This window comes from Heterodontus francisci, unplaced genomic scaffold (genome assembly GCF_036365525.1).
Source record: "Heterodontus francisci isolate sHetFra1 unplaced genomic scaffold, sHetFra1.hap1 HAP1_SCAFFOLD_99, whole genome shotgun sequence".
NCBI lineage: Eukaryota > Metazoa > Chordata > Chondrichthyes > Heterodontiformes > Heterodontidae > Heterodontus > Heterodontus francisci.
In genome coordinates, this window is record NW_027141580.1 from 1,717,381 (window position 1) to 1,730,468 (window position 13,088).

The following is a 13,088-nucleotide window of genomic DNA, read 5'->3' on the forward strand; positions in this document are numbered from 1 at the left end:
TCAACGTTACAGCAGATGGAATTAAAGGGAAATTGACTGTCTTCCAGGTAACAGAATGGTTGTGCACAATTGTTTTTCGGAATGTAGGAAGGTGTTTAGCGGGGATTCCCACGGATTGAAGTTGGGCCTCCTGTTTTTATTGATATATATTAATGAGGTGGAATTGCCCGTACTGGGCACAAATTATACATTTGTGCGTGGTTAAAACTTTACATTATTGTAAATTGTGAGGAGATATTGATAAAATTCCGGAGGACATAGACAGTCTGGTAGAATTGGTGGAGATGTGGCAGATGCAATTTAATGCCGAAAAGTGTCAAGTGAGTCATTCTGGTAGAAAGAACAATGACAGGTGACACAAACTTTAGAGTACCATTCTGAATGTGATACAGGAGTAGAGCGTCTTGGGGATACACGTGCACAAATCAGTGAAGGTTGCAGGGCAGGTGGACATAGAAGTTAATAAAGCACTGTAATGCTGAGCTTTATAAATGGGGACGGAGGGTTAAAAAACAGGAGTTATGAGAAACCTGTATAAAATGCTGCTTTGGCTCCCAATAACGTATTATGTCCAGTTCCAGGCATCGCACTTTCAGAAAGATCTGAAAGGTGCAGGAAAAATTTCTGTCAATGGTTTCAGGAATGAGGGAATTCAGTTATGTGGATAGGCAGGAATAGTTATGTCTGTTCTAATTGGACAGTAAACGTTTAAAAAGGAGTATTAATAGATTCAAAAGGGGTTTAGACTGAGTACATAGGGGAAAATTGGCTGAACGTTCCAGAAACAGAGGACACCTATTTTACGTGTATGTCAAAAGAAGCAAACGTTTTGTTTTACTCAGCTGTGTTTTGAATCCGCTGCCTGAAAAACTGGTAGAGACAGATTAAATAGAGACTTTCAAAATGGGAATGCATTAGAAGAGAAAACGCTTTGCGAGGCTATCGTGCAGTGGGATGAGACGAGTTGTACGTGCAGACAGCTGGCAAGAACACGATCGCCAATTGCGCCAAATGGCCTCTTTCAATGGTAAATTGACAAGTGGCACGAGCTTAGCAATAAACTGATCAGCAACGCTTAGTTTGGGTCCTGCCAGGGCCACCTCATTACAATCGTGGTTCAAACGTTGTCAAAAGAGATGAACGAAAGTGGTGAGCTGAGAGTGACCGCCCGTGACATGAAGGCAGCATTTGACCGAGTATAGCATCAAGGAACCCAAGCAAAACTGTAGTCAATAGGAATCACAGTGAATACTCTCCACTAGTTAAAATCGTACCTCGCACAAAGGAAGATGGTTGTGCCTGATGGAGGTCAATCATCTCAGACACAGGATATCTCTGTAGGAGTTCCTTAGAGTTGCGTCCTAGGCCCAACCATCTTCAGCTGCATCATCAATAAGCTTCCTTCAATCATAAAGTTAGAAATGGGAATGTTCGCTGATGATTGCACAATGGTCAGCACTCCTCAGATACGGAAGCAGCCCCTGCAGAAATGCAGCAAGACATGGACAATATCGAGGCTTGGGCTGATAAGTTGCAATTAACATTCGCACCACACAAGTTCGAGGCAGTGACCATTCCCAACAAGAGGGAATCAAACCATAGCCCCTTGACATTTAATGCATTACGATCGCTGAATTCACCGCCCCTGCCCCCCGCACCGATACCCCATCAACATCCTGGGATTACCATTGACCAGGAAGTGGACTGGAGTCGCCATATAAATACCGTGACTATAAGACCAGGTCAGAGGCCAGAAACCTACCTCATGACTCCCCAAAGACTGTCCACCATCTATAAGGCACAAGACGGGAGTTTGATGGAATGCCCACCTCTTCCCTGGATGGGTGCAGCTCCAACAACACTCAATCAGCTCGACACCATCCAGGACAAAGCAGCCCGCTTGATTGTCACCTATCCACCAACATTCATTCATCCAACACCGACGCACAGTGGCAGCAGTGTAACATCTACAACATGCACTGCAGCAATGAACCAAAGTTCCTCAGGCAGCACTTTCCAAATGCGCGATCTCTATGACCTAGAAGGACAAGGGCAGTATGTGCATGGGAAGACCACCACCTGCAAGTTCCCTCCACGTCACATCCCATCCTGACCCGAAACGTTAACTCTGCTTCTCTTTCCAAAGATGCTGCCAGACCTGCTGAGTGGTTCCAGCATTTCTTGTTTTTATTTCAGAATTCCAGCATCCACAGTATTTTGCTTTTATTTTAGTAGATAAATTGGATGTATGGTTAGTGATCTAATTGGATTAGGAGTGACAGTACACATGTGTTCCGTGATATACCTGGAAGGACAGTTAGAGTAAACGTCATTTCAGAGGTGCATAAAAATGTGCAGTTGCCGTCGACCTGAGGGCTATGATGTTTCTGGACAGGTAGTTGCACTACACATGGACTACGTGGGCATCTACTGTAAAATTAAAGTCAATGATGTGTCCTGGTTTGCTAATTCCAGAACATGAGAACGAGCTTAACTTTCACAAAGTGAAGAACTAGAGGTGATGTGGGCAAATGCACAGTTGGGGGAACAAGTAGGTATTGCTGTATCTGTATCATTCGTCCTGTATGGGGTGTTGCCTCCTGGTGCCTGGATAAAGGACATCACATAAAATGCACAGGATACTCTGCCCGGGTAAGGGAGTGAAACAGAAGTTGGGAAACACATTGGTACCAACGACATTGCAAGAGCAGGCATTAAGGTTCTGCTGTTAGATATGCAAGAGTTGGGAACACGTTAAAGTGTAGGGCATCGGCGTAATAATCTCTGGATTACTCCCAGTGCTACACCCTCGTGAGAGTAGAAATAGGAAGATAGGTAGAATCAATGCGTGGCTTGAAGCAGGGTGCAAGAGGGAGGGCTTCATATTATTGGGCATTGGGACTAACTCTCCGGCAGAAAGCACCTATTCAAAAGAGACCAGTTGTGCCTCAACAGGATTGGGACCAATGTCCTCAGGGATGTTTCTCTAGGATGGTTAGGGACAGTTTGAAAACAAAAAAAAATGGCAAGGGCTTGGGCACTAGCATATGGCGTTTGAAAATAACAATAAGGTGCATACCATGAGAGTGTTATACAGATCTAAATAAAAGATAGTTCCATATGAGATGAGAGTATATTGAGAAGGATTATTAGGAATGCAAAGACTGTTTGCCATGCATGTGTTAAGCACAGGAATATGGTGAATAAGGCTGGTGAGAAAAAAAAACATTAACAGCAGTATGGGAAAATGGTCCAGTGACAAATAACAGAATCGTGGCTGAAACTGTCCAGGACTGGGCGCTTAATATACAAGGATACGAAGTGTTCAGAAAGGTAAAATATTTAGTGCTGGGAAATGAGGTGAGCTATGTGGACCAGGTGTCTGTCAGGAAGCATGTGGGTAAAAGTGACCATCTTATTCATACGGTTCAGACTAGTAATGCAGAAAAAAAACGAACAAAAAAAAACGTGTAGATTGGAAGGGGTCTAATTTCAACGCAATGAGATAAATTATTGAGCCAGGGTAAAATGGAATGAAAGGTTGATACGAATAGCTGTATCATAACACTGTTTTCCTTTAAAGAAGAAATACTTCAGATACATGCTAGGTACATTGCAGAAAGGACAAAGGGCAGACGAACCAATAACAAATAACGACCAAAAATTGATAACATCCAGATATTCCAGAAGCATTCGAAAATGAATTGATTAAGCACCTGGAGAGAAAAACTTTGAGGTGATGTTTGACAAGGGCAGGGAAGTTGGGATGGTTAAGTTGATACTGCAGAGAGTTGGCACGGACACGATGGGCAGAATAGCCTTCTGTGCATTGGGGAGGTGATTACATCGATAGTGAGTGTGGGGTCACAAAGGAATTTGGAAATGGGATGAGAATTCTAAAAACAGGATTTTGTTTGACCAAGAACCAATGCACGTCAGCGAGCAAAGGAGTGTCAAAAGAATGGGAATTGGTGTGAGAAAAGAGGCAGTCAATAGAGTTTGGGATAGCTTCAAGTTTGGTAACGTAACATGGCACAGGTTGCCCAGGAGTACCTTGGTGTGCTGAACTCTAATGGTAATAAGGGATGAAAGAGGTAGCAATTAAGCTAAGACAGGGGCAAACTCGGACAATGCTACTGGGGAAGTCTTAGTACTGGTAATAATATTTGATCAGAAATTCATCTGTCATCAAATATGGTGCTAAGATGGGGAATGGACTGATTTTGTCTCAGATTTTGCCAGGGAGAGAAATGCAGTCGGTAGCTCGGGAATGGAGTTTGGAAAAGAAACAATTGTTTTATTCCTCTTAATATTTAATTGGAGGAAATTCATGCTGATCCAGTGTTGCATGTTACATGAGCAGTCTGATAACTTAGCAACAGTGATATAATCTAGAGAGGTGGTGATGAGTAGATCTGGATATCACGAGTAGCTGCGAAAACTAGCACTGTTTTTTTTCGCATGTTGTCGCCAAAGGGAAGTATGCAGATACAGAATGGGGGAGGGGTTGTTGGTGGTGGCAAGTTCATATCCTCAGGCGAAACCAGTGGTAACAGACAGGGAACGGAAAGGGAAGACATTGCAGATAATTCTCTGGCTAGAATTAGACAAGAATGCAACCAGGTGATTGCAGTCTCACCTAGTTGGAGGACAGTGGAATGGTCAAGCGTGGCAAAGGCTTCAATCAGGACAGGAAGGGTATGTAGTGATAGCTTACCAATGTCACCCTCGAGGAGGATATCATCTGAGACTATCATAAGAGCTGTTTCATTATTATGGCATGGTGGAAACCTGCCTGGAGGGATTGAAAAATAGATTTCCGGGTCAGAGTGGCATGGATTTCTGAGGCGACAACACGGTGAAGTACTTCAGTGAGGAAAGGGAGGTTGTAGATAGGGCGGTAGTTTTCAAGGACAGATGTGGGTGCAGGTTTTTTTTTTTTGCAGACAGGATGATGAAAGCAGACTGTAGAAAGAGTTTGGCAACGGCTGAGGAAGGAGAGTCATTAACAGTATCAGTTAAAATGGGACCAGGAAGGGACTTGCCCCATCCACCGCAGAGGTCATCACCAGGGCTCTTGGCTACTCCAGTGACCTTGGTACCGCCACCTCACATCGGCTCCCCTGTTCCCATTTGAGATACCAGATTTATCTTGTCCAGACGTGAATCTCCCTGTGGCCACACCACCACTCACGACCCCCGCCCCTCCCCCCAACTCTCTGAATCTGAGAAAGAGACTGAAACAGCAGAAGTGGGTGAGGGAATTGAACGGAGGCAGGCAAAATAAAGTTCTCCTAAAGTTAAAAAAAGCAAATCAATTCACAGAGGAAAAATTACAGCAGCTGCAATATTTTTCTTTTATAAGAAGAATTGTTTATTTCTGTGCAGATGAAGGGAGCTCAGAATGGAAGCATCTGAGGTGGGGCGTCGGCTCTGGTTATTGTTTTCTTTCCTGTCTTGAAAGGGACGTTCTGACTCTCCTGCCTTTTATTTTTCTTCTGGTTCTCCGAATATCACGTGTTTTCCTTGGCCCACAGCACTTTGGCGTGCCTGACTCCTCCTGCCAGGGTACTACGGTCCTACAGCTATCCGTAACCTCTTGCTCATAGCTCGCACTTACCGTCCTCTGATGGTCACCTCTTGCCCAACAGCAGCTGATCATTGTCATCTGTCTACCTCTCTATCAATCACTATGCTAAACACAGTGGCTGAAACACCTACCCACCCTGCCTGTCCAGCTGCTGCAATTATATTCAAATCCCTAGAAATTTCAAGTGCTATTTTGTTAATGGAAATCTGGCGATACGTTAGGATTGGCAACACTGGAAACCGCCTTTGGCGGCCTTCAGTGTTTTGGGTTATTAATTAATTGAATAATTGACGTAACTGGATATTTCATTGCACTTTTGAACTGCTGTCTGAACTTGGACTGAGTTGCCCCATAAATAAATGTGTTTGTGCAGCAATGTAAACTCCTCAACATGTATCCAACCTGCTGAAACATATATTCACCATCACTATAGCCGGCGGGATATGTTCCTGTAATGATATAATAGAAGAATTCGATAACATACACCAACCACAGAAGTATGAAGCTGCCTGATATGGTGAAGAGCAAAATCACAGATTTCCTTCTGCTCTCCATTTCTGGATCCCTGCGAATCATTCCTTTGTTCCGACCTCTCAGTCCCTTTCGGACTCGACTAGCCACCAAAATGTATTTCACTGTCAAAGCGTTAAACAACAGAATTAAAGTGAATGGGATTAATGGGGTCAAAACTTTATCAAACCAATCAAACCCCACCCATTCGAGCTGAGTATAATAACTTGGCTTTGCATTACAGAACCAAGGTACATCGTTAATTAGCTCTTCAGGTTCATATATGAAGTAGAAGGGAACATTTTTTAAACAGAGCAGGATGCATGTTGTTGTTAAAACTAAAGCAGCAGTTTTCTCGGTGCAATATTTCCTCTTCAACTTCTGGCAACAAATGGCAACAAATCGATCAAAGGTGAAAGTGAAGGTGAACCAGACAGAACATTCTGTGGCTGCACTAGTCAGGGCATACACAATGCTGCACACAGGGGTGATATCCAGAAAACACTCAGGGAAATAATAATAATTGATCTGATTCAGTATGACCTCAGTGATAATAACCAGTAGATCCGCAGTTGCCATGGCCACCAGGTAACGAGTGGTGCAGGTGGAGATGCCGCACTTTCCCTGGGACAGGATTACAATCACCATTAAATTAACTGCAAGAGAGCGATGGGAAAATAAATCACAAATTGACTGATCAAACATTCCCCGTTTCTCTGACCTAGAAAGTAAGGTCAGGAATTTAGCACCAAAGCAGGTGAGTTGCAATCGTGTCAGAGGTGAAAGAATCTCAACCACGAGCACTGCACCTCCAAACCACCAACTTAGTCCGAAAGAGGCAGTAAAGCAGCAAAGAACTGACATTTACCACTAGGTTGGCTGCCACTGATGTAACCTGGTGTACAACTTAAACATTGTCCAGCTGGACTTCTCAGTCCTCGGGAAATTCAGCAGGTGAAAGGAGGCCATAGTAATAATAATAAAAAAAACTTCTGAGAGTAAGTGTCTTTCCAGTACTGTTTGTGTTGCAGGGGGAGCCGCAGACCCTGTTACTAATCCAAGTCAAATTTAGTGAGTGAATGTGCAATATTGAGAACGTTGTACAAGTGTCTTAAAAATAAGAATTGAACATAATGAAGAAATTCTTCAGGCCAGATAGCACCTGTGGAGAGAGAAGAGTTAGCTTTTCAAGTCGATAATTGTACATCAGAACTGAAATATATTATTTAGCAACCATTTTCATGCATAGACTCAGAGAAAGGATAGGACTAAATAACAAAGGAGAAAGTCAGTATTCGACTGGAGGGAAGAAGTGATTCAATAACAACCAGTATGATTTTTCAATGCGAATGTGACAAATAAACAGAAGATTAGTCCATATATGCTCCAAGGCTTAGAGAAGAATTACAGAGGGGCAGAGATCCATGGAAAACCTGGCCAAAAAAAAAGTGAATGCTTCATTGGTCGAGGAATGTGATCAAGAAAGGTGGGGAGAGCTGAGGGACGTAGAGCTGCCCCTTGGCTGTACACCGTTACGGAATCCCCGCACCAAGCACCAGGCCACAACTCCTCTGCTCCCAGTGGCACTGTTGCAGCCATGCTACATTCCCAACATATTCCGTCCGAGAACATGTGAGAGGCGGTTATGGTCTGATGCTTTTGATCTGATTGTTGGGTTTAACAGGGAATAAAGTGCCCAGTCAAAACATATGATGATGTTCTTCACTGAGATTAAAAGTTCACCTGTGTTAGAGGTTGTGACCCGTAGTGATTTCGGTGTAACTGACGCAAAGGTGACAGAGTTTCTAAGAGAATGCAACAGGGCCCTTACAAAAATCGGAGAAAAAGAACCGTATTAAAGACAGCTGTGGAAGTCATATCATAGAGTCATGGAGGTTTATCATAGAAATTGTTGTACAGCCAGTCCCCTGAAATGGACATAGAGAACTCGAGGAAGGGAAGCCGACAGTCATAGATCGACCAGGTGAAGGTGTGGGAGGGGTGGAAGATAGAGGCAGAGTTAATTGTATTTTCTGTCCCGAACAAAATAAGGAAATGATGACGAAAAATACACCAATGTACTGGAAAAAAAAGTGAGTCATAAAAACTGGCTAGCACAGAGGAGGTGACAGAGAGAGAAGTTCCAGTGGAAATTTTGAGCGAACTGACCCAAACTAATACATTCCAACAGGAGCCTACGGAGTGTACTCACGGAAGACGGTTGAGTGACATTAGCTAAGCGACAACCTACTGCTGTGGGACAGCAAAAAATCCTGACAACAATGATCCCGTCTGCTGTGAGTTGAAGAGAAGCTCGGTTTCAATGGACTTTGGACCACTGAGGGGCATAATTACATGGAAAAAAAATACAAATGGATATCTGGATCGCACCTCCGATATCAAAAGTTAAGAAGACACGCGTGGGAAAGAAGTGTCCAAATGTGCCAGAAGTTGAGGATGCAGAAGCTGGCGAGAGATCTGAGAAGGGAGGAAGGAACTGTGTGGTAATAACTGAGTGAATGTATCAAACATCTACAAGAAATGTAACAGGGGACAGATACATGGTTATTTAATCGAATGGTAAAGTGGCATTGAAGGTATATATTGCCAGGCAATGTAAGTGACTATCGAGTGCCAACAAGACCATGACAAAACAAAAAAGCTCATTTCTAAAGGAAAAAAAATTGAAAGTGCAGAGGTTATAACGAACTTACATAGCACCTTGTTGAAACCACTGTAAGCACACTGTATGCAGCCTGTCAACATATTCACAAAAAAAATATATCAAGGCACTGGAGAAGGAGAATTTTGTTTTACAAAAAAATGATTCAAGATGAGGGATTAAATTATCAAGTGGTTTGGGAGGGAAAGCGTGCAGAAGATATTTCCATTAGTCGGGAGTCCAAATCAAGCGTTCATCAATATAGGATAGTCGCTATTAAATGCACAAAAATACAAAAGGAATTCAGGAGAGTCTACTTTACTCAGAGAGTGGTGAGAATGTGGAACTTGCTACCACATGGAGTAGTTGGCGTGGATAACAGTTAGGGGAAATATTGTTAAGTACATGAGGAAAATTACAGAAGGATATGGCGTCTGGATATTGACCTTAAGAGCCGTAGCCTGCAGGGCTCGGGACCAAATGCTGGAAGGTGGCATTGGGCAGCAGGCTCAATTTTCGTCCAGTGCAGACATGTTGGGCCAAGCGGTCATTTTTCTTTGCCAAAAAATCTCTATGGAGCTATAATTCTGTGATATGCTGATATGTGTAGAAAAGCAGGAATGGGGAGTGTCTCGTGTGGAGCATTAGGGCAGGACTAAGGCAGTTGAACTGAATGACCAGGTTCTGTGCTGTTAATGCTATATTATTTCCTGTAAATGGTGTATTAGTCATCTGATCGTACTGATAACGCTCATCTTTGCATTACGACCTGAAATGCATGTTCCTCAGTTGGATCTATCTCTCTTTGCAGCCAAACACCTCACTGAAATAAGGGAAACGATCGCTGCAGATTGCACCCGTGTACATTCTATATAATGGTTAAGAACTGGTAAATTCAAAGATAAAACGTTACCGAAGTGTAATAGTGAATAACCACAGCCCGGTATTCATCCTGTGTAACAGGAAGACAATAAAATTCAGTAGGCATGAGGCACGAATCCTCAGGATGTGCTAGGGGAATGGCTTAATCGGCATAAGAAAGTGATTGCAGGACTCAAGAGTAATGAAAGTGAGAATAACGTGTATCCAGACTAGTTGAATACTGTAACAATGCTGCCCTGCAGTTTACTTGAAAGCAAATAGTTAACATCTCTTTCAATTGGTGCAGTGTCACAGGAATCAGAACAATATCAATGCATCTTATTGTGGACGCTTGTTACCAACCATCTTCAACATCTAGCATTTTGTTTCCCCACTATAATTTATTATAGTCGTAAAACATGAAAGAAGCTCAATGGACTGAAAGAATGAGTCTTCTGAAAGAATATCTTCAAAGTAGAACGAGCTGTCCCCAACCCAGTTAGTGATCCACGCTCAGTAAAATTGTACAGTGACAGAATATTCCAATAATTCATGACTATTGAGGTCAGGTATTCCACTCTGGTTAGTAATCGATATCCAGCTCAATTTCACAGTGAGGGACACTCCCAGTAATACATGGCCACTGAGTACAGGCATTCCACTCCACTTAGTGTCCCGCACTCTGTAAACTTATACAGTGACAGATGCACAGTGTAATACATGGTTACTGGGGACAAGTGTTCTACCGGAGTTAACGATGCACATTCTGTATAATTCTACTGTGACAAAAACTTCCAGTAATTCTAGCCGCTGGGTTCAGGTTTTCCACTCGGTTTAGTAACCCGCATTGGGTAGAATTCTGCAGTGGCAATTACTCTCAACCACATATTGCCATTGGGGTGTAGGAACGCCAGTCCAGCTCGTGACTAACAGTCAGTACAGTTCCATAGTTACAGATACAGGCAGTAATACATGGCCACTGGGGTCAGGCGTTCCACTCCTGTTAGAGATCCGCCTTCAGTACAATGCTACTGTGAAACATACTCTCTATCATAAATGGCCACTAGGGTCATGGGTACCACTCTGGGTATTGAAACACACTCTGATAATTCAGCGGGACTGCGAGATGCAGATGGAGGATATTTTAGTTGATGTAACTCAGTAAACCCGCAGCACTAATTCAGGTCATTTGACTGTATAAAATGATTTCACTGATCAGATGCCTGTATTACTTTGAGCACTGGATCCCCATGTAACATTATCAATCACAGAACAAAACGAGAGACACATAGATTTAAACAACTTCATTTTTTTATAGTTACTTACCAAGTATACCAATAACAGCAATGATCATGTAGATTATATTCTCAATATATTAATAAGTATCAGATATTCTTATTTAGGAAACGATCTTCTGCTTCGTGTTGCAGGCATTATCTCCGAATGAAACTTCGAGACAAAAGATTCACAGAGCTTTTAATCCATACCCTGCATGATCCTCTTGGGGATAATGAGGTTGCATCATTGTTTATATTTCTCTCTGTATCTGAGCAGCAAATTACAACATCGAGTTAAATCTGTGGTATTATATTGAACATTAGTTTGGTGATTTGCTGACAAATCTAAAGACAGGACACATTTGTTCACGATAATTTGCAAATGCTTATTGGAAGTTGCATACCCAAGAGATGAGGTTGTTCTTTAAACACGATCAGTCCCTTCTTTAGATCCCGTGTTGTTTTACAGAATTGGTACAGCATCGTAATGTAACAAGGTACAGCACAATAATGTATTGCTTTAAATCAATAGAACAACAAAAATAATTTAGCCCCTACAACTAATACAGGTCTTCCAACTGGTATCGACCTTTCAAGCGATTCAGCCTGCCCAGCCAATACTGACCTCCAAGTTGTAAAACTCTCCAAATGATACAGATCCTCCAATTGAGACAAACACTTAAAATGATACAGAGCTTTAAAGTGAAATAACCCATCCAACCCCTCCATCCTTCTACCAGTAAACACCCTGCAACCAATTTAGCCCCCTAAATGTGCAGTGCTTCATCAGTACTGACCATCATTACTGTTCTGTTACAGCAACAGGAGTGTCACTCTGATAGTGCAGTACTCTTTCAGTACTGATCATTTAAAGTACAGGAGTCACTCAATAATGCCCCTATGCCATTGCAACGTTCCATGATTACTTCCACTGAGGTCGTGCAGCATTCCCCTCGTACAAAACCTGCGACAGTGCAGCGTTCCCTCAGTACCGATCCACCATGGTGCACCACTGCGTCATTACTGTACCACTGACAGTGCAGGACTCCAAGAGAACTAAGCATAGAGCATCAGGGAGCCATTTATGACATGCACACAGGCCATTTGACCAATTCAGTTTATCTGGGTCTCGGTGGAGCAATCCAGTCAGTCCCATTCCCCCTCAATCTCCATAGCCTTGCAAGTATATATCTTTCAAGTGCCCATCCAATTTCCCTTATGAATCATTGATCGTCTCTGCTTCTAGCATCCTTATGGGCAGGGAGCTCCTGGTCATTGACACTCAATCCATAAAAAGAATTAAAAAGTTCTTCCCCTCGAAACCCCTGCATCTCTTGCCCAAATCCTTAAATCTGTGCCCCCTAGTCCTTCTTTTGCTAACCTTATCTTAAACTGTCATCATCTTGTATCCCTCTATTAAATCTCCCCTCAAACTCATTTGTTCCTAATAGAACAACATCAGCTGCTCCAACCTAACCTTGTAGCAGAAATTCCACTTCCATAGAAATATTTGGTTAAATATCTTTTGCACCTGCACATCCTTCCTAAAGTGTGGTGACCAAAACTGGATGCAATGCTCTAGCTATGCCCTAATCAGAGCTTTACAAACGTTCAGCAAAATTCCATTCTTTTGCCCTCCATACTTCGATTAAAGAAGCTTTAAAACACATATATATTGCTGACTACTCTATCAGTATATCCTGCAAACTTCAAAGATCGACGCACATAGTCCCCAGATCCCACTGTTCCTGCACGCTCTTTGGAACTGTACCATTAGGCTATCTTGCCCGGCACATTCCTTCTTCCAAAATACAACACCTCACATGTTTCACATGTCTGAACATTTTCCTACCCTACCTGTGCCCTGTTGCAGTGGATTTATATGATCCTCAGTGTTTGCCATTCCTCTAAGTTCGGAATCATCGGGAAATGCTGAACTTTTACTCACCATATATCCAAGTCATACTTCAATATCAATCAATAAATAAATAAAATCAGTGATCATATAACTGATTCGTGGGAAACACAACTGTCTGCCAGCCTCAAAAATAGCCATTTAACATGACATGCTTTTTCTTCCCTTAAGCTCTTTTTTCATGCATGCTTATACTGACCATCCTACCATATGAGCCTCAGTTGTGTTCACCAGATTTATGTGATACTTTTTCGAATGCTTTATTACAATCTA

At 42.5% G+C, this 13,088-nt stretch overlaps 1 protein-coding gene across 1 annotated transcript; it reads right to left on the reverse strand.

The window, feature by feature from the left end:
* Positions 1 to 5,845: 5,845 nt before the first annotated feature.
* Positions 5,846 to 12,851, reverse strand: LOC137364050 (probable G-protein coupled receptor 139). The gene is made up of 4 exons (XM_068027513.1): positions 12,758 to 12,851; positions 11,305 to 11,418; positions 10,950 to 11,000; positions 5,846 to 6,756 (listed from the first exon to the last, which is right to left on the reverse strand). The coding sequence occupies exons 1-4, from the start codon at positions 12,849 to 12,851 to the stop codon at positions 5,846 to 5,848; spliced, it is 1,170 nt and encodes a 389-aa protein (XP_067883614.1).
* Positions 12,852 to 13,088: the final 237 nt, after the last annotated feature.

Bases quoted from the DNA above. Each gene is read 5' to 3' on its own strand.
- LOC137364050 (XM_068027513.1), bottom strand. From the start codon at position 12,851: ATGGTGAGTAAAAGTTCAGCATTTCCCGATGATTCCGAACTTAGAGGA. The intron at 11,419-12,757 runs GTAGGGTAGGAA...ATTGATTTAAAG, and splicing joins TCCACTGCAACAGGGCACAG to CAATACATTATTGTGCTGTA. The intron at 11,001-11,304 runs GTATGCAACTTC...CTGATACTTATT, and splicing joins AGAACAACCTCATCTCTTGG to AATATATTGAGAATATAATC.